At 40.0% G+C, this 22,636-nt stretch overlaps 2 protein-coding genes across 5 annotated transcripts in view; one reads left to right on the top strand and one right to left on the bottom strand.

The window, feature by feature from the left end:
- LOC311614631 (uncharacterized protein CXorf58 homolog) overlaps nucleotides 1–22,636 on the top strand; it is a 115,588-nt gene that overhangs the window by 27,845 nt on the left and 65,107 nt on the right. For 2 of the 3 annotated variants that reach the window (XM_084869697.1, XM_084869694.1), the window contains exon 2: nucleotides 18,555–18,739. In XM_084869697.1, the coding sequence (XP_084725823.1) occupies nucleotides 18,721–18,739 (19 nt within the window). In that variant the 5' untranslated portion in view covers nucleotides 18,555–18,720. Of the gene's footprint in view, nucleotides 1–17,101; nucleotides 17,224–18,554; nucleotides 18,740–22,636 lie in introns of all 3 variants that reach the window. The other variant, XM_084869695.1, reaches the window with a different exon arrangement.
- APOO (apolipoprotein O) overlaps nucleotides 1–22,636 on the bottom strand; it is a 62,403-nt gene that overhangs the window by 19,256 nt on the left and 20,511 nt on the right. Inside the window, exons 2-7 of one of the 2 annotated variants that reach the window (XM_084869768.1) lie at nucleotides 20,651–20,758; nucleotides 18,856–18,975; nucleotides 16,543–16,597; nucleotides 12,500–12,595; nucleotides 7,546–7,637; nucleotides 3,157–3,237 (exon numbers count right to left, since the gene is read on the bottom strand). In XM_084869768.1, coding sequence (XP_084725894.1) covers nucleotides 3,157–3,237; nucleotides 7,546–7,637; nucleotides 12,500–12,595; nucleotides 16,543–16,597; nucleotides 18,856–18,975; nucleotides 20,651–20,758 — 552 coding nt within the window. The remainder of the gene's footprint in view (nucleotides 1–3,156; nucleotides 3,238–7,545; nucleotides 7,638–12,499; nucleotides 12,596–16,542; nucleotides 16,598–18,855; nucleotides 18,976–20,650; nucleotides 20,759–22,636) is intronic. The other variant, XM_084869769.1, reaches the window with a different exon arrangement.

Here is a 22,636-nt window from a genome sequence, read left to right as displayed (position 1 = left end):
ATAAAGCGACTGTAGCAAAGTATTAATTGGTGAATCTAAGGGAGGGGTATAGTCATTGTATTCTTGCTGCAACTGCTCTGTAGTTTTGAGAATTTTTCAAAATCAAAATTGGGAAATAAAGTAAAACAACAACAACAACAACAACACACACACACACACACACACACACACACACAATTATAAAGCCAACCAACTGGCAAAAATGGAAACAACCACCTTAGAAACCTACTTGGAGCCACCTAGTGAAATTGATGTGCAGACCCCATGAATCAAGAATCCCAGCCTTATAAAACTCTTAATAAATAATGACACATGCACAAAAACACTATGAGTATGTGTACAACAACAATAGAATGAAAACCACCCAACCAGCCATCAACATGGGCATTTCCCACCCAAGAAATATTCTACCGCAGTGAAAATGAGGCAGCCACAGCCATATATAGCCAATGAACATAATGTTGAGGGAACAAAGCAAGTTAAAGATGACATATAGTAAGACTCCCTCTGGATAAACTATATATTTATTTATATTTTGATTTATATATAGGGTATTCCCCAAAATGTAAATATACACTTTGAATAATTACAAATGCAGTGTTTAATAAAATACATTTTTCATTTTCAAAATGGAGCTATCAGTTGTTAAAATTTGTATACAATTTTTATTTTTTAATTAATTTTGAGAGAGAGAGGAAGGGAGAGGGACAGAGAGACAGAAACATTGATGAGAGAGGAACATCATCTATGGGCTGCTGCCTGCACGCCCCCTATCAGGGATCGAGCCCACAACTCAGGCATGCACCCCAACGGAGAACCAAACTGGGACCTCCTGTTTCATGGGTCGACACTCAATCACTGAGCCACACCAGCCAGGCAAGTGTCCCCCAATTTCCATCAAAGAGATAGTTCCTGGGCCCTAAAAGATTTCTGCTCCATGGTGGCTTAAATCTTTGTTCTTGTTAATAAAACAAACAAACAAACAAACAAATACTGAAACTCACAAAATCAAACAGAAGGGGGGCAGAGGAATCAATAAAAACAAAGGCATTTGTTTATCAAATAATTCCTGAAATCTAAGTATATTAAATCTTGAATTAATAAGAGCCTTGTGCTATTTTTTTTTCCATTTAAAACTTGCGCTAAATATTTAGGTGGTCATCGTTGACTTTGTTACCTTTTATTGAGAACAAACAGCTGTCAAGAAAGTTATGTTTTGAAAATAAACAAATGGAAGAACATGAGTTCTCCATGACTGAAGAGAGCAAGGGCACACACACAAAAAAGGAGAAAGAAATGCAGAGCAACCATGAGCTGATTAATCATCTTTACTATCGCACTCCCCTTACTATCTTACTCCCCAAATAAATAAATTTGAGTAGCTTTAAAACCTAACATTTTCCAATTATAAAATGCTGGCCTGTTTGACTTGTGTTCCAATCACGGTCCCGTTGCTTGTGCACTGGGCTGAATCAGAACAGAGAAAACTATTTCAATCGAGAGGCTCCTGGGCTGTGATGTGCCTGCCTGACCACACAGTGAACACTCACAACCGAGGCTGAGTTTCACTTTCTAGGGCTGTGCACAGCTTCCCTGGCATTCTAGTCTTTTCCTTCCCATATAAAAATCAGTGTGGACTTAAGGAATTTTTAAAACAGGAAAGAAAGCTCCCAAAGAAAATGTCAAGAGAAATGAAAGTAAAACAATGAGTGTTTAGTCTTTAAAAGGGATTACCAAAGGGCATTTGATAACGAATTCAGAACTTCCTACTCACGAACTAGTTTAAATAGGCTCAACAGAGATTAATTCCTTTAGAAACCAGTACAAAAATTTGTCAAGATTTCACTGGAAGTGGTGATGGCCAGAGGGCGAGGAGCGGGGGTGGGAATGGGGACATCTGTAATAGTGTCAACAATTTTTAAAAACCATAAACAAATACCAAAAAAGGATTTCACTGAAAGAGTATTTATGCATACAATGAGGAGGGCTTATAAATTTATTCTGTAACATTACTTCCAAATTCTGGTTTTAAAACCGCAGTTACAGTTTCCAAATTCTGGTTTTAAATTTTGAGATAGTTATTTATATTTTTATTGTGATTTGAGAGGATAGTAGTCAAAATAAACTTCCTTCAATATACAGTGCCGAAGTTATATTAATAGAAGAATTCTAAATGGAAACAAAAAAAAGAATTCTAACTCTTCCTTAGCAAGCTGTGCCTCTGAGTGCCTGAAGGAGACAAGATGCCTTGTTCTGTGCTCATTCTTATCAGGGAAAGAGAAAATTCCAGTAAACATGGGCAACATCCAATTAGCTATGTGGCTGTAAGAAAAGATAAACGATGACACCTCCTTACAGTTATGCAACCTTTGCCGCGTGTCCATCAGCCAGACAGATAACCTGGCCTGTAGCTGAGATACAGTATTGCTAGAGGAAAGAACACGAGTTTATGGCAGGTGAACCAGCAAGAGGAGTCCTGGTTATATGTTTTTGGCCTAGGAGCACGTATGTTCCCTTCCTATGCAGTTTTGATAAAACTTTCAGATACTATGCTATAATTTCAGCAAATTATTAATACAATACAATGGAAATTATGGTATAAGACTAAGGTGACCAGAACTCCCGCTTTTGGCGGGACAGTCCCGATTTTTAACAATTTGTCCCGCATCCCACGCCGTTTTAAAAAATCGGGACGTCTGGTCACCTTATATAAGACTGATCTGGAATGCATTTATGGTTACCATGTATTCAGACCTGCTGATAAGGAAAAGCACATAAGTTTTATTGCTTCTCCACTAATGGTCACCAGAGAATCTGAGCAAGAGGTCAAATAAATAAACAGAAAAGGCAAGACTGAACAACAGGGTTATCAAGAAATTTACAAAATCCTAGAGCAGAAGTGGGGAACCATTTTTCTGCCAAGGACCATTTGGATATTTATAACATCATTCATGGACATATAAAATTATCAACTCAAAAATCAGCCTGTTATATTTGGTCACACTTTTAAGTTACTCAGCCCTAATGCCTCGGCAGGGCCAGACCAAATTATTTCGCGGGCCTCATACAGCCCACGGGCCGGATGTTCCCCACCCCCGCTCGAGAGAAACCACATGTTTAAACCAAAAGGAAGATAATGAAAAAGGTCTTTTTTACCTTTTGAAAGTTCTCCTTCCACAAATCTTCTACAACTATGTATCCTCGTAAACCCCAGTCGTATAATTTCTCCCCACTGACCTGGAAACAAAACAGAAAAGATCCACTGCTTGTCAGTACATGACTGGTAAGGAATAGAATTTTCCCGTTTCCAATAGAACAATATTTAAGCATATGATCACTACAGAAGTCTGGAGACATACACATTAAAACTGTGCAACGTGAGCAAATCAAAAATAGTAAGAGGGATAGAATAAGAAGAAAAATGCTTTGCTGTGTTTAGTTATTTAAAATAATCTGACATCAATTAGGTGTATATTCCAGACTTTCATAATTTCAAGGGGAAAAAACTGTAGATTACTGCTGACATGGGAAATTCCTGAAAATCAGTCACAGAACGAAGGCTACCTACCACTTCGAGCACATAACAGCCAATCAAGGCACACTGCCAAGATGAATATCCATCATTCATGTGAGGGGCTTATGTGAAAAACTAGCGAACCCAATGAAGATATTGTCAGTCTTGCCGGGTCCCTCAAAATAGAAAGTCTTCAAGTTTCTACAGGGATTTTGCCTCCTGATCCAAAATCCTTTCTACAACATCCTAAGATGTAGGCTCCAGAGTCAGTGAATATCTGGGGGTCAGGGAGTTCACTACCTAAAAGGCACTTGTCCATCTTTGGCTAGCTAAATTTAATGGATGGAATTTTTTTTTTAATTATTGAGCTTTCTTTAAAAAAAAAAAAAAAAAAAGCTTCCAGTAGTTTGCATTCATTGGTCCTGTTTGTGACAAAGAATGTTGATTACTCTTCCACATGACAGTAATTCAAAAATTCAGCCCTGACTGGTTTGGCTCAGTGGATGGTCCCAGGTTTGATTCCGGTCAAGGGCATGTACATTGGTTGCAGGCACTTCCCCAGTGGGGGGTGTGCAAGAGGCAGCTGATTGATGTTTCTCTCTCCTCAATGTTTCTAACTCTCTATCCCTCTCTCTTCCTCTCTGTGAAAAATCAATAAAATATATTTTAAAATTTTTCAGATAACAGTTACTATTCTCTTCCTAATTTTTATAATAATTTATCCACATACAGCATTTTAGTTTACAAAGCACATTCACATGAATTATCTATTCTATATACAGTGCTAGTAAATCAAGTGGTAGTTGTAACATGCTGATTACAAGTTACATTCTTCCAGTTGCTGCAACCATTTTTAAAATATGATATACTATGATTATCAGATCCATAGGGAGACCTGTCAAACATTTAACACATATATGACACTTTTCGGTGTTATAAATTTCTGAGAGGAGAATAACATTCACCATCAGTTTAAGAGTTTTCTATGGTACTTTTATTCAAACACTACTGAACAGAAAACAGAATGTTTGAGATTAGGAGGCCTGTCCAAAGTCAGACTATTTGTAAAAAACACACAAAAGTTTAAAGAGTGAAATAGGAACCAAGTGACACTAAAACAATATCAGAAAATCTTTCTCAATCACTGATATTTGTTTTCTTTCACCTGGCAAAATAAGCATAACATGAAATTTACCATTTTAACCATTTTAGGTGTACAATTTGGTGGCATTACAGTAAATACATTCCTAATGTTTGCAACCATCATCATTATCCATTTCTGGAACTTTTTCAACATCCTAAAAGGATCACTAATGTTTTATACCTAGGAAAAATAAAGTTAATTGTTTTGTTCTGGCTTACCCTAGGTACAAAATAAAAGACAAAACTCCTTTCCACTGACTTTAAAAATAAATTAGAATACAACTCAGATTTGCATCCTACTATTTGGTTGTGACCATAAAATATATATTTTCAACATATGCTGTAGCATATAGGATTTTTAAAGTCTTTTATTCAGCCGAAACCGGTTTGGCTCAGTGGATAGAGCGTCGGTCTGCGGACTGAAGGGTCCCGGGTTCGATTCCGGTCAAGGGCATGTACTTTGGTTGCGGGCACATCCCCAGTAGGGGGTGTGCAAGAGGCAGCTGGTCGATGTTTCTCTCTCATCAATGTTTCTGACTCTCTATCCCTCTCTCTTCCTCTCTGTAAAAAAATCAATAAAATATATATTTTTTAAAGTCTTTTATTCAGGGAGCAGCCACCTGTGCCTGTCAATCAGCAGCCAGGCCCACCCTATCCATTTACTGTTTAAACCATAGCAGCCTGATATGGTGTTAGATTATTTTTATGACCTAGAGCAGACAGAGTGATACTCTGATCCTGAGCTGGGGCTGAAAGACAGAGGAACATAAACTGTCTGCCTTCGGGGCTTCAATAAACAATGTCATGGCCATGCTGGAGAGATCTTACTGGAATTTTCCACCAAAGCCATTAATTTCCCACAGCTGGAACCACTAGGGGCCCATCTACAACTGCAGCACAATCCAGGAATGTACACTCAATTCTGTCACGAGGACCCCAGGGAGCTCAGGGTCACGTCGGCCTGGCTCAGAGGCCCCAGCGCCCATTTCTGGTGGCAGCCCTGCTCCTCCTCCTCAGACAGAGTCTCCGTGTGATATGGAAGTTCTGGCAGCGGATCCCTGTCTCCATCAGCTGCTGTCCAGGAACTCAAAACCTACAGCCTGCTTCGCTCCTGCCAATTTTCCAAGGAACACCAGGTCTCGAGTCCCACTAAGTTCAGACATCACTGCCCTAAAGGCATCTAGTCTATGTCAGTGGTTCTCAAACTGCATAAAGATGAAAATCCCCTCGGGGCTTACTGAAACACAGATTGCTAGCCCTAACTCTCAGTGTCTGAGTCAGTCGATCTGGGTTGGAGCCTGAGAATTTGCATTTCTTTCTCTGACTTTAAAAACACTTTGTTATTTATTTGTATCCAAAAGAATGGGTTTCTCTTGCCCCGGCCGGTGTGGCTCAGTTGGTTGAGCATCATCACCAAAGGGTCACCGGTTCAATCAGGCCACTTGCCCAGGTTGCAGGTTCGATCCCCAGTTGGGATGCGTGCAGGAGGCAACTGATCGACGTTTCTCTCTCTCTCCCTCTCCCTTTTTTTCTCTGTAAAATCAGGAAAAAAATACTTTTTTAAAAAGAGTAATTTTAAAAATGTGTTTGGAAAAAAAAGAATGTGTTTATCACAAAAATTTGATAACCACACCAACAACTGCAGCAAAGTCTATGGAGTTACACTGATGGGGGAGCGTTCCCTGGGTATTCCCAGGTCAGCAAAGGTCATATGGAGGAAAAGAGTAAAAGAAAAAATACTCAAAACAAACCCAAAACCTATGGTGACTCTGGGGAGAGACATGACATGACAGCTTCTGTCTTTTCTCACTGTCAGCTGCAGGTGTGCTTCAGCAGAATCAAGTACGATTTAACTTGTGCAAACTCTTCATACCAACTCCAGGACCTTAACAGTACCCTGAGTGTTAGCAGCAATCGGCACAGTGGGCTACTATTTTAAAAAACCAGTTAAGCCGAAACCGGTTTGGCTCAGTGGATAGAGCGTCAGCCTGCGGACTGAAAGGTCCCAGGTTCTATTCTGGTTAAGGGCATGTACCTTGGTTGCGAGCACATCCCCAGTAGGGGGTGTGCAGGAGGCATCTCATCGATGACTCTCATCGATGTTTCTAACTCTCTATCTCTCTCCCTTTCTCTCTGTAAAAAATCAATAAAAATATATTTTAAAAAAAGGAGTAGCCAACTGAGAGCCCTGAGAGCAGTGCTCCCAGCAGATGGGACTGCACTCCATGAAGTACCCAGCAAAGGAAGCGAGGCCAGCTCCAGGACCAGGAAGAAGGCACGGAGGGCCGAGTACAAGCCCGGGGCCAGCAATTCCAAGGAGGGCGCTGCGACCTGAGCCGCCTGAACTGAGAATGACCCATAACTGTCAACTTTGAAATTTGAGTCTCTAGACTTCCATGTCAATATGGAGAGAAAAAAAAAGGATCTGCCGAAACCGGTTTGCGGTTTGGCTCAGTGGATAGAGCGTCGGCCTGCAGACTGAAGGGTCCCGGGTTCGATTCCAGTCAAGGGCATATACCTTGGCTGTGGGCACATCCCCAGTAGGGGATGTGCAGGAGGCAGCTGACGGATGTTTCTCTCTCGTCGATGTTTCTGGCTCTCTATCCCTCTCTCTTCCTCTCTATAAAAAATAAAAATAAAAAATCAATAAAATATTTTAAAAAAGGACCTTAAGGGTTTTTTTTAATATTCAAATTAGTATGTATTTTCTAATGGGTTGATTGGAAGGAGAGCCAGAGCTGAAGAACATTTAAATTTGCTCTATTCATTTATATGTGCAAATAAACTGTAGTCTGGCGTTATAAAAGCTATAAGATGAAAGCAAGCAGTAAACCCATTCATACATAAGCGAGAATAAGGGGCAGCTGAACTTCCTGGGTCTAACTTACCTGGACAAATACGATGGCTTGTTGTGGGTAATACAGCGAGGCAGCTAACCCCATGGAAACAGGTGGATATACCAGCTTCTTTAGCTTTGAACCTAGCAAATAAAAGGTTATGTACACTGTCAGATGATTCCACTTTTACCATCACAATTTGCCTGTATATCTAACACTGAATAAAACGTCTTCAGTCCTAAGATTAACAGAGAATATGCCTACTAATATCAAACATATAAAAAAGGACCGCCGCATTTTCACAGCTTCAGAGAGATAGAATTCACACAACTTCCCTGCACAAAGTGTTTTAAAGTGTACAATTCAATGGCTTTTAGTTATTCAGAGAAGTGTGCAACAACTACCACAATCAACTTTAGAATCTTTTCATCACCCCAAAAAAACCCACATCCACTAGCAGTTCCCCCAATTCCCCCACCACTCAAAGCCTTAGGGAACCACTAATCTACTCTCTCTCTCTAAGGACTGGCCTACTTGGATATTTCATATAAGTGAGTTATATAATACGTGGTCCTTGTGACTGGCTTCTTTTGTCAGTGCAATGTTTAAGAGAACCACCAATTTCAAGGAAGCAGAAAAAAAGATAGTTTTGCAAAGAAAAGCCACATAGTATTTTGGTTTCTAAGGTGTGTGTCCTTTTGTAGTAAACTGGATTCCTACTTACATATTGAACACAAGCATTCCTCTCCTCTCCTTTCTAAAACTCCGTGGTAATAACAGCACAAGAAGAAAATACAGATAATAAACCCACAATAAAGAGGAAATGTGTGGAGGGGGTACTGCCAGATAAGAAGTATCAATCACTTTTCAGAAAATGGAGAGTGTGCTCAGCCAGCGTGGCTCAGTGGTTGAGCATCGACCCATGAACCAGGAGATCACGGTTGGATTCCTGGTCAGGGCACGGGCCTGGGTTGCTGACTAGATCCCCAGTGTGGGGCGTGGAGGAGGCAGCCGATCAATGATTCTCTCTCATCAGATGTTTCTATCTCTCTCTCCCTCTCCCTTCTGCTCTGCAATCAATAAATATATATTTTTAAAAAAGAAAGAAAATGGAGAGTGGATGGAAGCAGGACACACAGCCCTGAAGTCCTGAGGAGGGAGGGGCTGTAGCACGGAGGGAGCAGGATCTCAGTGGCCCAGATCTGACAGGTATTGTGGAGGGTGGAAAGGGCAACCAGAGATCAGACAAGAGTATAGCCCTGGGCTGTTTGGCTCAATAGATAGAGATCAGCCTGGGGAATGAAGGGTCCCTGGTTAAATTCCAGTCAAGGACACATACCTTGATTGCAAGCTCCATCCCATTCCTGGCCCTAGTCCAGGCAGGTGTGGGAAGCAGCCAATCAATGTGTCTCTCTCCCATGGATGTTTCTGCCTCTCCCCTCCCTTCCACTCTCTAAAACAGGGGTCTTCAAACTACGGCCCGCGGGCCACATGCGGCCCGCAGAGGAGTCTGATCCGGCCCGCCAGGTTTTTTGGGCAGTGAGCGCAGCCGAGGTGTTACAGTAGGAATTAGTAGTTCATATAGTCCGGCCCTCCAGCTCTCTGAGGGACCGTGATCTGGCCCCCACTTTAAAAAGTTTGAGGACCCCTGCTCTAAAACATCAACAGAAAAATATCCTCCGGTGAGGATCAACAAAACAAGACAGGGGTATAAATCAAGTCCTGTGCAAGGACCAGATGACCTTCTCCTTCCCTCAGGCCAGCCCAGCGCAAAACTGCCTGTGGCCAGGCATCTCTCCAGGCAAAAATTTAAAAAGTGGATGGGGTGGGCCAGTCAGTGTGGTTTAGGTGTTGAGCATTGACCTATGAACCAAGATGTCACAGTTTGATTCCCGGCCAGAGCACAAGCCTGGGTTGTGGGCTCCCCAGTGTGGGGTGTGCAAGAGGCAGCTAATCAATGATTCTCTCTCATCACTGATGTTTCTATCTCTCTGTCCTTTCCTCTCTGAAATCAATAATAAAAATATACATTTTTAAAAAGTATAAAAAGTGGATAAGTTGTCTCTAAAGAAATGCCATAGATGTCTGTTGAGAACCAAGATATGTGGTGTAGTGTGCACATATGTGTAAGTGCCTGAAAGTAGACAGGCCTTCCTCACTTAGGCACTAAGGGTAGGCGACCTCTCATATTAAGTCAGTTTCCATTCAGCTCATCCTGAGGTAAAACCTGTCTGCTAGCAAGCCCCATCTATACCCAAAAAGTTCCTATTGGCATTTCAATCGCTTTGCTCTTTTTTATTTTTTATTTTTATTGATTTCTTACAGAGAGGAAGAGAGAGGGATAGAGAGCTAGAAACATCGATGAGAGAGAATCATCGATCAGCTGCCTCTTGCACACCCCCTACTGGGGATGTGCCCTCAACCAATGTACATGCCCCTGACCGGAATCGAACCCGGGACCCTTTAGTCCACAGGCCGATGCTCTATCCACTGAGCCAAACCGGTTTCGGCTGAATCGCTTTGCTCTTAAACATGACTGTACAACCAAGGATCACTGGTCATTTGAAGAAGGCCTGCAATATAAAAGAGAAAACTGAGCCGAAACCGGTTTGGCTCAGTGGATAGAGCGTCGGTCTGTGGACTGAAGGGTCCCAGGTTCGATTCCGGTCGGGGGCAAATACACTGGTTGTGGGCAGGGGATGTGTGGGGGGCAACTAGTTGATGTTTCTCTCTCATCAATGTTTCTAGCTCTCTATCCCTCTCCCTTCCTCTCTGTAAAAAAAATCAATAAAATATATATTTTAAAAAAGAGAGAGAGAGAAAACTGAGATAAGCAAGAAGGAAAAAATGGCCTTATAGGAAACAAGAAATTAAAAACAAAACTAAACCTGTAATTAAGTATCATCAAATAAACTCAAGAAGCTACTACTTAAAAAAAAAAAAAAAAAAAAGTTCTAAGAAAAAGGAACATTCAAAGAACAAGAAAGAGGTCTTGGAAATGACCAACTAAAAAAAAATCAAAAGGGATAAAATAAAATAATCAAGAATATCTAAGAGACATATAGGGGCAGTTTAAACAGCTCAATTGCTAATGCATATGGGTCTAGGAAGGAAAAAGATAAAGAGTAAATTTTCAAAGAAATACCAGGTTGACAGATGCCTTCCTGCAGCTGAATGCTGCAAGCCACCAAAAATGCCCAATCAGGAGTGAAACAACTATATGTTGCCACAGCACCATGGGAATTCAGAGCACTGCTGATTAAGAGAAGCTCCTCAAAGCTTCCAGGGGGGGAAAAAAGGAATCACTTCAAAAAGAACAACCTTCCAGCCTGGCTTCTGACTCTCACATCTGCAACTCCTGAGCTAGAAGATGTGGCCTTCAAAGTTTTGATGGAAAACCAACTCTATGCCCAACCACACTATCACTTGGTATGAGGGCAGAAAGTAGTATTCAGACCTGCAAGGACTTGGAAATTTTACCTCCAACACAGGCTTTTTGAAAGCAACTTAAGCATGTAGTTCAACAACATGGCAGAGCAAACCAAGGAGATGGTGACATGGAACCGGAAAAGGGGGTCACACCCAAGAGTGTGTGGAGCCGTATCCCAAGACAACAGCTGTGCTGAATGTCAGTCCAGACTGAGAGGATGTGCAGTCTGGGGAGAGGGGGAACTGAGCAGGATGAAGAGGTGGGGAAAACCTGAGAATAAGGTTAAGAAAACATGTAGAAGGTGAAACAGGAAAATACACTTGAAACTGACTTGACATGAGAAAGTCTCCACTGAGAGACACGTATTTTTACATGGGATACATATAGATGCTAGTGCAATGTATATTATTAACACACAGGATAACATATACATGCTGTTTATTGGTTGTGTGTGTGTGTGTGTGTGTGTGTGTGTGCGCGCATTTTTAAATCCTCACCCAAGGAAATGCTTTTTATTGATTTTAGAGAAAGGAATCAGGGAGGGAGAGACGATGATGTGAGAAACACCGATCAGTTGCCTCCCATACACACCCAGACTGGGAACTGAACCCAAAATCTAGGTATGTCCCTGACTGGGAATCAAACCCTTGACCTTTCAGTGCATGGGATGTTACTCAACCAACTGAGCCAGGGCTCTCAATTTAATTCTCATATACAGTAGATGGGAAGAGGGCGCAGAAACTCCAACCAGAGTTCATTCCACAGGTTGGGGAGTGGCACCAGTGCAGCGTTTCTCCAGATTCTAACGTTACCATTAAGGCATGTACAGCGAAGACTTTTAAAAGTGGAGGAATGGATACCGAACTAGTGTCTATAGTTATCTTTTATGGGGATCTGATTACAGAGTTCATAAACTTTCTATTCTAGGAACTTTTGTAAAATCTGGATTTCACAATCAGTGAATCATCAAGTAGTTCATAACAAATTCATTTCATTACAGTGAAGGATGTTTTCATCCTTGGTTTCCTATAAATGTTTTATAGTCCATCAGTGTAGTGTAGTAATATTTTTATGTCGGCATTTATTAGCGTTTACTTTTAAGTGTTTAAAAAATTTTTATATCCTCGAGGACTAAAGCTACAATGAATCAAAAAATTTTAAAATTTTCTATGAAATCATTTTTTTATTCACTGTGGTTAATAGCCTATTCTTAAGAGTGAAACATTTAAAAACAGTGTCTCAGGTATGACAGATTTTGGTTAACAAAAGTTCACTCTTTCTGTACCAAAGAGCAACAGTAACTTGATCAAGTAAATGTGCCTATAAAGGATAACTAATTTTTTTCAACCAAGAATATATAATTTTTCGGGTTTTTTTGTTTTGTTTTTATAATTTCTATATATGCTTAAAATCAAATATATTGAAGAAAACAACCATATAAATTATATATTCAGAAGGCCATATTCAGGATCCAACTCATTCTAAAAACTGGTAAACGAAAAGAAAGAACCAAATATATATCTTCTCTCTCCCTTATGAACTATTTTTTTTTTAATTTCACAAAATTGTACCTACCTCTAGCCAAAAGGAGTCCAACAATGCCAGCAAAACCAATAACACCAAGTCTTGGATAAAATCCAGGAGGAGCATTTTGGAGAAATTCATAGCTGTCTACAATAGAATCAGACCAGGAAACAGTTCCATAAATTGCTCATTAAAAAAATCTTAACTATAAGTAGTATATATAGTATCAGATGCTTTTTAAATAATGTATTCTTGGCTTTCTGCTAATATGCTTCTTTTCAGCACATTCTTTTTATATGATAAAAATGAAATAAAGGCAACATGTAGGCCTATCTGCCATGCCTGAACATGCCTTATGACTTACTATTCACATACCAAGTATCCAATTTCCAAACACTTTTGGTTTGACAACCTACTGACAGTAAAGAAATGTCAGATTATTAAAGTAATGTCATATTTCTAAAGGCTACAGACCAGAATCAACTATTCACCCGGGGAGAAATACAAATAGAGATCCTTGCTATCTGAACTCTTGTTATCCAAACACAGAACACATGAATACCTTAGAGATACGATAAGTTTGGTTTCATCCCAGCCAGTTGTGGCTCAGTGGTTGAGCACTGACCTGTGACCCAGGAAATCACGGTTTGATTCCAGGTCAGGGCACATGTCGGGATTTCAGGCTGGATCCCCACTAGGGAGCATGCAGGAGGCAGCTGATCAACAATTCTCATTAATGTTTCTATCTCTCCCTCTCCCGTCCTCTCTGAAATCAATAAAAATATATTTTTTTAAAAAAATAACTAAAGATTTTCATCAAACCATTTGTTCATCTCAAATCTAAAAACTTTTATTTTTAAAAAAATATATATTTTATTGAATTTTTTACAGAGATGAAGGGAGAGAGATAGAGAGCTAGAAACATCGATGAGAGAGAAACATCAATCAGCTGCCTCCTGCACACCCCCTACTGGGGATGTGCCAGCAACCAAGGTACGTGCCCTTGACCGGAATCGAACCTGGGACCTTTCAGTCCGCAGGCCTATGCTCTATCCACTGAGCCAAACCAGTTAGGGCTCTAAGAACTCTTTAAAAAAAAAAGTTTGATTTCAAACCACCACAGTAAAGCAAATCACATGAGTTCTTTGGTTTCCCAGTGCCTATAAAAGTTATGTTTATACTGTAGTGCAGTAGTATTAGGTTTAAAAGAATAATGTGCATGCCTTAATTACAACATACTTTATTGCTTTATAAAATGCTAACCATCATCTAAGCCTGTTGGAAAAATGGCACCGATAGACCTGCTCTCAGCAGGGCTGCCACAAATCTTCAATTTGTAAAAAAAAAAAAAAAAAAAAAAAAAAATGCAATAAGGCAAAGCACAAGAAAATGGGGTAAGCCTACAGATTTGGATAAATTTATCTCTCTCTGAAGCTTTGCTGCCTGCTCTCTGAAACTAAGGAAGCAAATACATTAGGCTCAGGGGGAAAAGCATCCTTTGCTATCTGAACTTATTATTCAAACTCCAGAAGAGAATAAATTTGGATAATGAAGGAAACTTGTAGCACAAGTATATGTGGCAGAGTCACTGTTGATGGTGATAAAAATAAATAAAGGCAACACGTAGGCCCATCTGCCATGTCTGAACATGCCTTATACTTGCATGATGACACATCTCTTCTCCTCTCCACTGAGCCAGCTCAAGTCCTAATTACACAGAAAAGCCTTTCCTATGCTCATCAGTCCACACCGCTCTTCCTCCTCTAAAGACCCATCATATTTATTCTCTGTACCATAATTTGATACTACTTTTACAGCACCTTGTGTTTAATTAATCAGGGCTGTATTTTATGTCTCCACAAGCAGGACATACAATCCTCAATGGTGCATTGCTCAGATTTCTATGTAGCTTTCCTCAGTGGTAACAGTGAATGTTCATACGACAGATAATTTATTAAAAATGCTGCCAGGGCCGAAACCAGTTTGGCTCAATGGATAGAGCGCCTGCAGACTGAAAGGTCCCGGGTTCAATTCCGGTCAAGGACATGTACCTTGGTTGTGGGCATATCCCCAGTGGGGGTTGTGCAAGAGGCAGCTGATCGATGATTCTCTCTCATCGATGTTTCAAACTCTCTATCCCTCTCTCTTCCTCTCTGTAAAAAATCAATAAAATATATTAAAAAATAAAAAAATAAAATAAGAATAAAAAAATAAAAACGCTGCCAGGTATTGATGAATACTACATGAATTAACAAATGGCTTTTAGCTGGGTCATGACTTAAAAAGCCTTCACATCTCTTTCTCGACCTCATTTTCAGAATTCCCTATCTGCTTCCAGTTCCCGGCACACGCAACACTGAGTCATACATCCAAGCCTTGATGGTGCCGTGCCCGCAGTCCTGCCCCCATGTTTTGGTGTGGCTACCTCTGTTTCTTCAAGATTAGTCCCAGAGATCCTTCCCGACTGCTTCGAGCTCCCCAATCTCTATTAAACTAGTCTCCTTCCTCCATACCTTCTACAGTGAACTGTGACCACCTCTGTGTTCGCGCTAATGTTACACACAGCAGTGGTTGGACCACTGTCTTAATCAGCCTTGATCTTCAATGCTAGACATTATGGTGACGTATGCGAAACTGGACGAATTGGAGTAGTGAGTAATTCTCTCCCCCGGATAATAGCAGACACATCGCAGACACATCCCAGTTTTCCATTTCCTGGGTTCTTGGGGAAATGTGGTCATTTTAAATATTACTATAGGGCTTGTGTTGTTGGTACTAGTTCCTGTCTGGCCTTTTGCTTACTTGGCTTTTAACCTAGTTTTAAGTTTCCATCTTTTTGCATGGGTCATCTGAGACAATTTTCTACTTCCCTTTATTTTTGCCTATCAGCATGGCGTTTTCAGTTCTACACAGAGCAGATGATAGGACAACCAAATGGTTTTGGTGAGCTGAGCCGAAGCGGGTAAAATCACAAAGAAATGGGAAAAAAGATACGCTATAGGACTGCACTGAAGCTGAAGCGTAGCTTCTGGTAACATGACTTGGCTGTGAGTGCTGGGGAATGGACTAATTATCTTGGCAGACAACAATACAACTCACATTGGAATTTTTCTTAAGAACCTTTATTCTTGAACTATGAGTTCAAGAGAAGAAAAAACTACATGTTGCAAATGACTACTGTTCTGAATCAATGGGAAATAACAGGTAACAATGACACATGTCCAGATAAAAGATCAGGAGTTCTTTAGTTTCCTTAGGTTAAAAAAATGAAGGCAACAGTCCTGGCCAGTGTGACACAGTTGGTTGAAGTGTCATCCCATACCCTGAAAGGTGGTGGGTTCGATTCCTGGTCAAGGAACATACCCAGGTTGTAGGCTCAATCCCCAGTTTGGGTGCATATGGGAGGCAACTGATTGATCTTTCTCTCTCACTTCAATGTTCTCTTTCTCTCTCTCTCTCTCTCTCTCTCTTTCTCTCTCTCTCTCTCTCTGAACCTTCCCCCTCTCCTTCCCCAGGTGCATTACCTTTGCCTTTCTCCTCAGCTCCAAGGACCCTTCTAGGGTTCTTCTTTTGCCTCGTAACTCCTTTCCTGAGCCCACTCAGCCCAGCTGGCTCACCTTTTCTAACTCTGTGACTTTTTCAAAACATTTTCTTTTATAATTTGAAAAAAAAATAAGAACCAATAAAAAATGTAAAAACACTACTAATTATGCAATAAGGGCTTTCTGAGGCACATCAACTCATTTCTTTCCTGCATTTAAACTTCTATAACATGTATTAATAGCTATGCAAAAGAGCTCTCCTGATTCTGAAAACCTATTGATGAGTCAGTATGGATTAATGTGAGTTAAGGACATGCAATAGATTTAAAGGAAAAAAATCCTGGAATAGATTTAAAGGAGAAAAAAAAATCCAATATATCTGCATTTGCTAGCCCAACAACCCTAATGATTTTGAAGAGACTTACCTGAGTGTTTGGGTACACGAACCCTCTGAAATCTGATGAAAATAGTAAATAATCTTTCCAGAAAAACCTACATAGCTCTAAAATTTTAATGAAGAAACTGATTATATCTCATTAAAAATAAACTTACCTGACCCCCACTGAACCAAACTTTTCATCTTGGGCTCAGTTTGGGAATACTTTTCCTAAAAAGGTGAAAAGAAAATGAATGAGTAGAATTTATTAATAAAGTAATAATAAATATATTTGCCTTTACTGAATAAATTATCATGTTATCAGCACTTTTCAAACAAAGATATAGTGGGGTTTTTTTGTGTTATTTTCTTTTGTAATTTCCCCTTCACCACAAATTGCTTAGCAGAATGGCTTATGACTGCCACAGGAAACAAAGATTTCAAGTAGAGTGGTTTCAACAACCCAGCCTTTTCATTCTCTATTAAAACTGAAGAGAATGGACAAAAATCAATACCCTCAATAATTAATCCTTTCCATGTGAGATTAAATCTGTCCTTTCATATTAAGTCTAATACCTGACTTGCTGTGATTTTAAAGCCTATGTCTAAAAAACTGCCCATTTGAAACAGGAATGACTAGCTTTGTTGGGACAAAGGAATCTATATCTAAGTTTGAAAAGATACTTACCCTAGTCGCAAAGTAAATGAAGTTTTAATATTCCTTAACAATGACAGTAAAAAGGCTTTGAACGTGAACATCAAATGATCCTAAAGAAAACAAAGGACTGCCTAGAAGGTACCCACCTTCAAGAAGTCTACCACTGACGATAGAAAAAGAGATGTGTGGGTATCAGAAGGTATCAGAACCAGTTGCCACTTGGAAAAGAATTTGTTTTATATCATTTAGTTCAAATCAAAACAAGTTATTCTAGTTCTGTTAAATGGACTTAAATAATAAATGCTAAATTTGAAGGGGGACATAAAAAACACTTAAAGACTGATTATCACTTCATTAAAACTTATTCATTTTTGCTGCCCATTAAAAAAAAGCTACAGTTCAATGTCTAGAGTGACTGCCCACATTTTTTGCTGGCATAATCTTTTCACTATGGAGAAAAATTTAATTAGTTCTTGAAAAAAGGGGCTAGAAATTATTGGCCTGACAAAAAGGAGCCAATAATTTAAGATATTTCTATTCATAAAGACTTTATTCTATAGGAAAATAAGATGATTATAATCACAAAAATTATTTAGAAGTAGTGCAAATAAAAATGTTGATAACTATTTTATCATCTACAGAGGTATTTTCCTGCACTGAGTATCATATACAGATGAAAAAGTAAAAAACAAAAAGCAACCTTAGATTGAAAGCAAGAGACAAAGTACTTTCATAACCAAAAAAAGAGAGAGAGAGAGAGAGAGAGAGAGAGAGAGAGAGAGAGAATTAATGGTAGTCATGCCTACATAATACAATAATATTTGCACAACTTTGCTGACCTTATCTTAACCACTAGCAGATGGTTTAAAAATCTTCTAGAACAAGAGAATAAAGTCTAAGTGTTTTACAACTCATATATAGTCTTTAGGTATTTCATAAGAATAATATGGTTATGATACTTAAGTATAATGGCCTAATTATATTGTTGATGAGTCTGTGCTTACTATTTTCTTTCTAAATTGGTTCAGTGCTGACATAGACAGTGGAAATTTAAAATTTTTTAATAAGATCTGGATGAAAATTGAGTTTCTAAGTGTCAAGCAAAGTAAATCTAGACCGGGTGACACATATCTACATGCTTCTTACCAATTTCCCATCAATTTTCAAAATCAAGATCAAGTATAGCAAATATATGTATCAAAGACCACAAAAGCATTCTGGAGACTGTAAACTTCGGTTTTAGATATTAAAAATCACAGAAATGCCTTTGTGAACATAATGACAAATGCCTGATCTAAAACCTGAGCAGTGGTAGAAGCCAATTTGTACAAGTTGTTCTTGGATTGCTGGGGCAAAATAGTTCATTACTCAAATACGTAATTCTACCCTTTTTATTTACCCTCTTATTATAGCATTCAACATGTTCTGTAACCATTACTGTTTAAAGTGGTGCTGATTTGTAGAATCTCTAGGGGGGACTTCCCAATTTTGACATGAAATGGTTACATTGTATTCTTTTCCTTCCTCTAGAGTTCCAACTCCATATCCTCTCCCTGTAGACAATAGTGTTTTCATAGCTGTGACCAAGATACTTCGCAGCCCTCCACTCCTGCCCAGTGGGAAGGAAATTCTCCGAGCAACTATGGCCATTGCCACCACCAGGAAGCTCTCTGCTCCCTCCACCCCCACCCCATAGATGGCACAGATGAACATTTGTAAGTTGGGCACTCTTAACTTGGGACCCTTTTTCTGAGAACAGGCAGCTTATACAGACTTCTCACTGTTGACTCAAAATAGAAATGTGTTCACTCCGTTTTCAGAAGAGCTGTACCTGACACCAATTTGTATATGGCTCGCAATACTGTCGGAGATGTGAGATGCTCTCTTCAAGTTCAGTCCTTGGATCCTCCACATATTTAGACTGAACTTCGGGAACAGAGTAGAGTGAAAGCTGCATAAATTATAAAACAGAACAAAAAGAAGTAAAAATGTCTATGTAGCAAAGAGAACATAATCAATGATCAGATTTGTAGTTCAAAACAAAACAAACAAACAAAAACAAATTTTTAGGCATTGTATTTTTAATAATTCATAAACTGTGCCCTAAACTTGCTTCACAGGATCTCTGCATCTTATTTCCTTAATCAATAATGCCAAGGCCGAGAGAGCAGGGCTATGAGGTGTTTTACTGTCCTCCCCACATTACTGGTAGCAGACAAAGCAGCTCCCTTTATCTGTTTTATATACTGAAATTTGGTGTTCCACCTTAGATTTAGTTTGGGAAAAGAATACTATAACTATAGCCCAGCCAGGAGGTCACAGTTCGATTCCCGGTCAGGGCACATGCTCCGTTGCAGGCTCAATCCCCAGGATGAGGCGTGTAGGGGGCAGCCAGTCAATGATTCTCTCTCATCATTGGTGTTTCTATCCCTCTCTTCCTCTACCTTCTCTCTGAAATGAATTAAAAATATATATTTTTAAAAAGAATAGTATTACTCTAAAGCAAGCATGTCAAACTAATTTAAATGGGGCATACAGCTCGCCGGCTGCGAGTTTGACATGCTTGCTCTAAGGACAGACTAGAGCGGGTAGGAAAAGAAGCTCAAGCATAACTAAAGAGCATGTTACTTAGTTCAAATGATCAGTCTGGTGCTAATCAAAGCAGGATGACAGCAGGTTTGTTCCCCACCCAGAGAATGAACTTTTTACAGTCACTACAGGCTGCCTACCTCAACCTTAATAATTCCACTGCCCCAAGGCCTGAGAAGAAGGGAGTAAAGGGTAAGAGATAAGCTATTTAGTTTTATGTAAACACATTTAAGTAACCCTGCTCCTGTCTGAAGGTGGATTTTTATGCCACTTTACTCACAGTCAACAGAAACCAAATATCCAAAATAATCAGTGGCAAGTACAGACAAAAAAAAGGATGTAAACAAAGAGATTTCTTGTTTTATTTCTTTACTATTCATTAAGCATCTATGAGCTTCTAATCTGGCCAAGAAGCAGAATGAGGCCAGGTCTTTAATTTCTTTCTTTCTTTTTCTTTTTTTTTCTAGATGAAAAGAAAAAATATTTTCTTGACTTGATAAGCAGTCTGGAATTGGGCAGATCACTGAGAAGCAAATTGTGCTTACAATCTACTGGGACACACCAGATTCCTCACTAAAAATTTAGGAAACATTATACCCGACACTCAGGACCATTAATTAAAATTTATCTGTTGAAAAAGCCAGGTAACTTCACAAAGAATAATAAGCTATAAGGAGAGGTATGTTTTCCTATTAAATATCCTCTAAAATGTTGTATCTTCCGGACACACAATTTGTATACTTCCTGGGGTCAGTAAATCAGATGCTCAAAATATATCACAACAGCCGAAACCGGTTCGGCTCAGTGGATAGAGCGTCGGCCTGCGGACTGAAGGTTCGCGGGTTCAATTCCGGTCAAGGGCATGTACCCTGGTTGTGGACACATCCCCAATAGGGGGTGTGCAAGAGGCAGCTGATCGATGTTTCTCTCTCATAGATGTTTCTAACTCTCTATCCCTCTCTCTTCCTCTCTGTAAAAAATCGATAAAATATAATAAAAATATATATATACATATCACAACAAGAACAGCATGTCACCTCATTAACCTTCACAGTAGCTTTGTGAGTTGCGTCCTTTTTCTGTGATGCATAGACTTTGAAGGTGAGTAGACTCAGACTGGCTGGCCCCACGGACCTCTGGATTACCTGAAACACAGAAGCAATCTTGAGCCTTATCTCAATGTTATGAAATGAATGTGCACAACATAAGCATGTTCCTAACCTCAGCCACTCCTGCCTGAAAAACATGTTTTCATGGACTTAACATTTCAGGTCACCTTTATCTTGATTTCCCAAAGACAGTAGTTTCTAAGTTTTTCCACTTGGCCTTTCAAATAAAATAAATTACACACACACACACACACACACACACACACAGCCAACAAGGGAAGGAGTTTTTCATGTTCTCACCTAGTAATTCATTGAATAGAGTGAAGATTATGCCTGTAATTCTGCTAATCAAACTCTCAGAAGCTCCCTCTTCCCATTCCCATCCAGAGCTGGTTTCCAGATCTCCGTTCCCAAACTCAGTCTCTTTCTGTGCCTTGCTCTCCCTGATTGGGGGGTCACTCATGCCCAGTGACTTCCAGATATACAATGCCGAGCCAGTACTCTCTCCTGAGCTACCAACTCACTCACCCTATGACTTCTGGACATTTCCACTCGGATAGGACACAAGCTTCCCAGATCAAGAATGTCCAAAACGCCGAGACCGGTTTGGTTCAATGGATAGAGCGTCGGCTTGGGGACTGAAGGGACCCGGGTTCAATTCCGGTCAGGGGCATGTGCCTTGGTTGTGGGCACATCCCCAGTAGGGGTGTGCAAGAGGCAGCTGATCGATGACTCTCTCTCATCGATGTTTCTAACTCTCTATTTCTCTCCCTTCCTCTCTGTACAAAATCAATAAAATATATTTAAAAAAAAAAAAAAGAATGTCCAAAACCAACTCATCGGGATCTTATCTGTGCCTCCAGTCCACACTAGGCCCGATGCGTGGATGTGTGCTGTGGAATCAAGTCAGAAAGCTTTTTCTCAATAATCCCCTATACTTACATAGCGATAATCCCCTATACTTACCTCTTCTCGACTTTCTCAGGGATGGTGCTATCACCCAGCCAGAACACCTAATCAGAAACTCTGAGGTCATCTTTCACTGCCATCCCATTCTACTGGTCATTAAGTCCTCTTAATTCGGCCTACTGAATGACCTCAATTCCCTTTCTCCATCCCCTCCTGTAGATTGGCCCTCACTTCTTTCCTGGATTGTTTAGCGGCATTCTCACTGCTCACCTGGCCTCTGATGGCTTGAACCACCGCACTGTGAAAGAACGGTCTTTGTAAACTACAAACCTGATTGATTATCTTCTACCCTTATTTGAGATCCTTTGGAACTCGTCACCTAGCACTTGCATGTGGGTCAAACAACGTCCATTATAATTTCACCCCCACCGCCTTCTCTAACCTGCTCTCTGTCATTCTGCCTTCTCCCACAAAACTTGAATTCCTTATATTTCTCCCATGCTGTTTCCCAGCTTCATGGGTTCCCACATGCTGAGTCCTCTGCTTAGAATGTTCTCTACTTGCTTTATCTTTCGGCACAACTTGTCTAAGAGCAGGGAGATTCATTGCTTTTCTTATCTGTCCATTTATGCATGCTTATCAAGTTCTCTCTACCAGATTGGAAGCCCTTTCGGGATAGGGTCATGTCTTACTGTGTATTTCTAGGGCCCATGACTGCCTCACACATACCAAATGCTGACTAACTGTTTATTGCCTGCCTAAATGGACAGAAGAGAGGTGAAATATAAATAAGTAGTTGACTTATTCTATGTACTTTGGCATGATTCAGCTTCATGGGAATCACAGCGCTGAGATTTGTAGTGCCTGTAATGTGAAAGACTAGGCTGTTCTGAATACTCACAAAACACAAATAGACCAGAACAAAAATGTCTGTGGCAATGCATGCCTAGAGTCACACACACAAAAAGGAAATCCCCATATTTCAGAAGCAAATAAAGAGCTAGA

This window comes from Pipistrellus hanaki (assembly GCF_964339955.1).
Source record: "Pipistrellus hanaki genome assembly, chromosome: X".
In the NCBI taxonomy this organism is placed as follows: Eukaryota; Metazoa; Chordata; class Mammalia; order Chiroptera; family Vespertilionidae; genus Pipistrellus; species Pipistrellus hanaki.
Note: the sequence above shows the minus strand (reverse complement) of the source record. Positions and strands in the feature narration are given on the sequence as shown.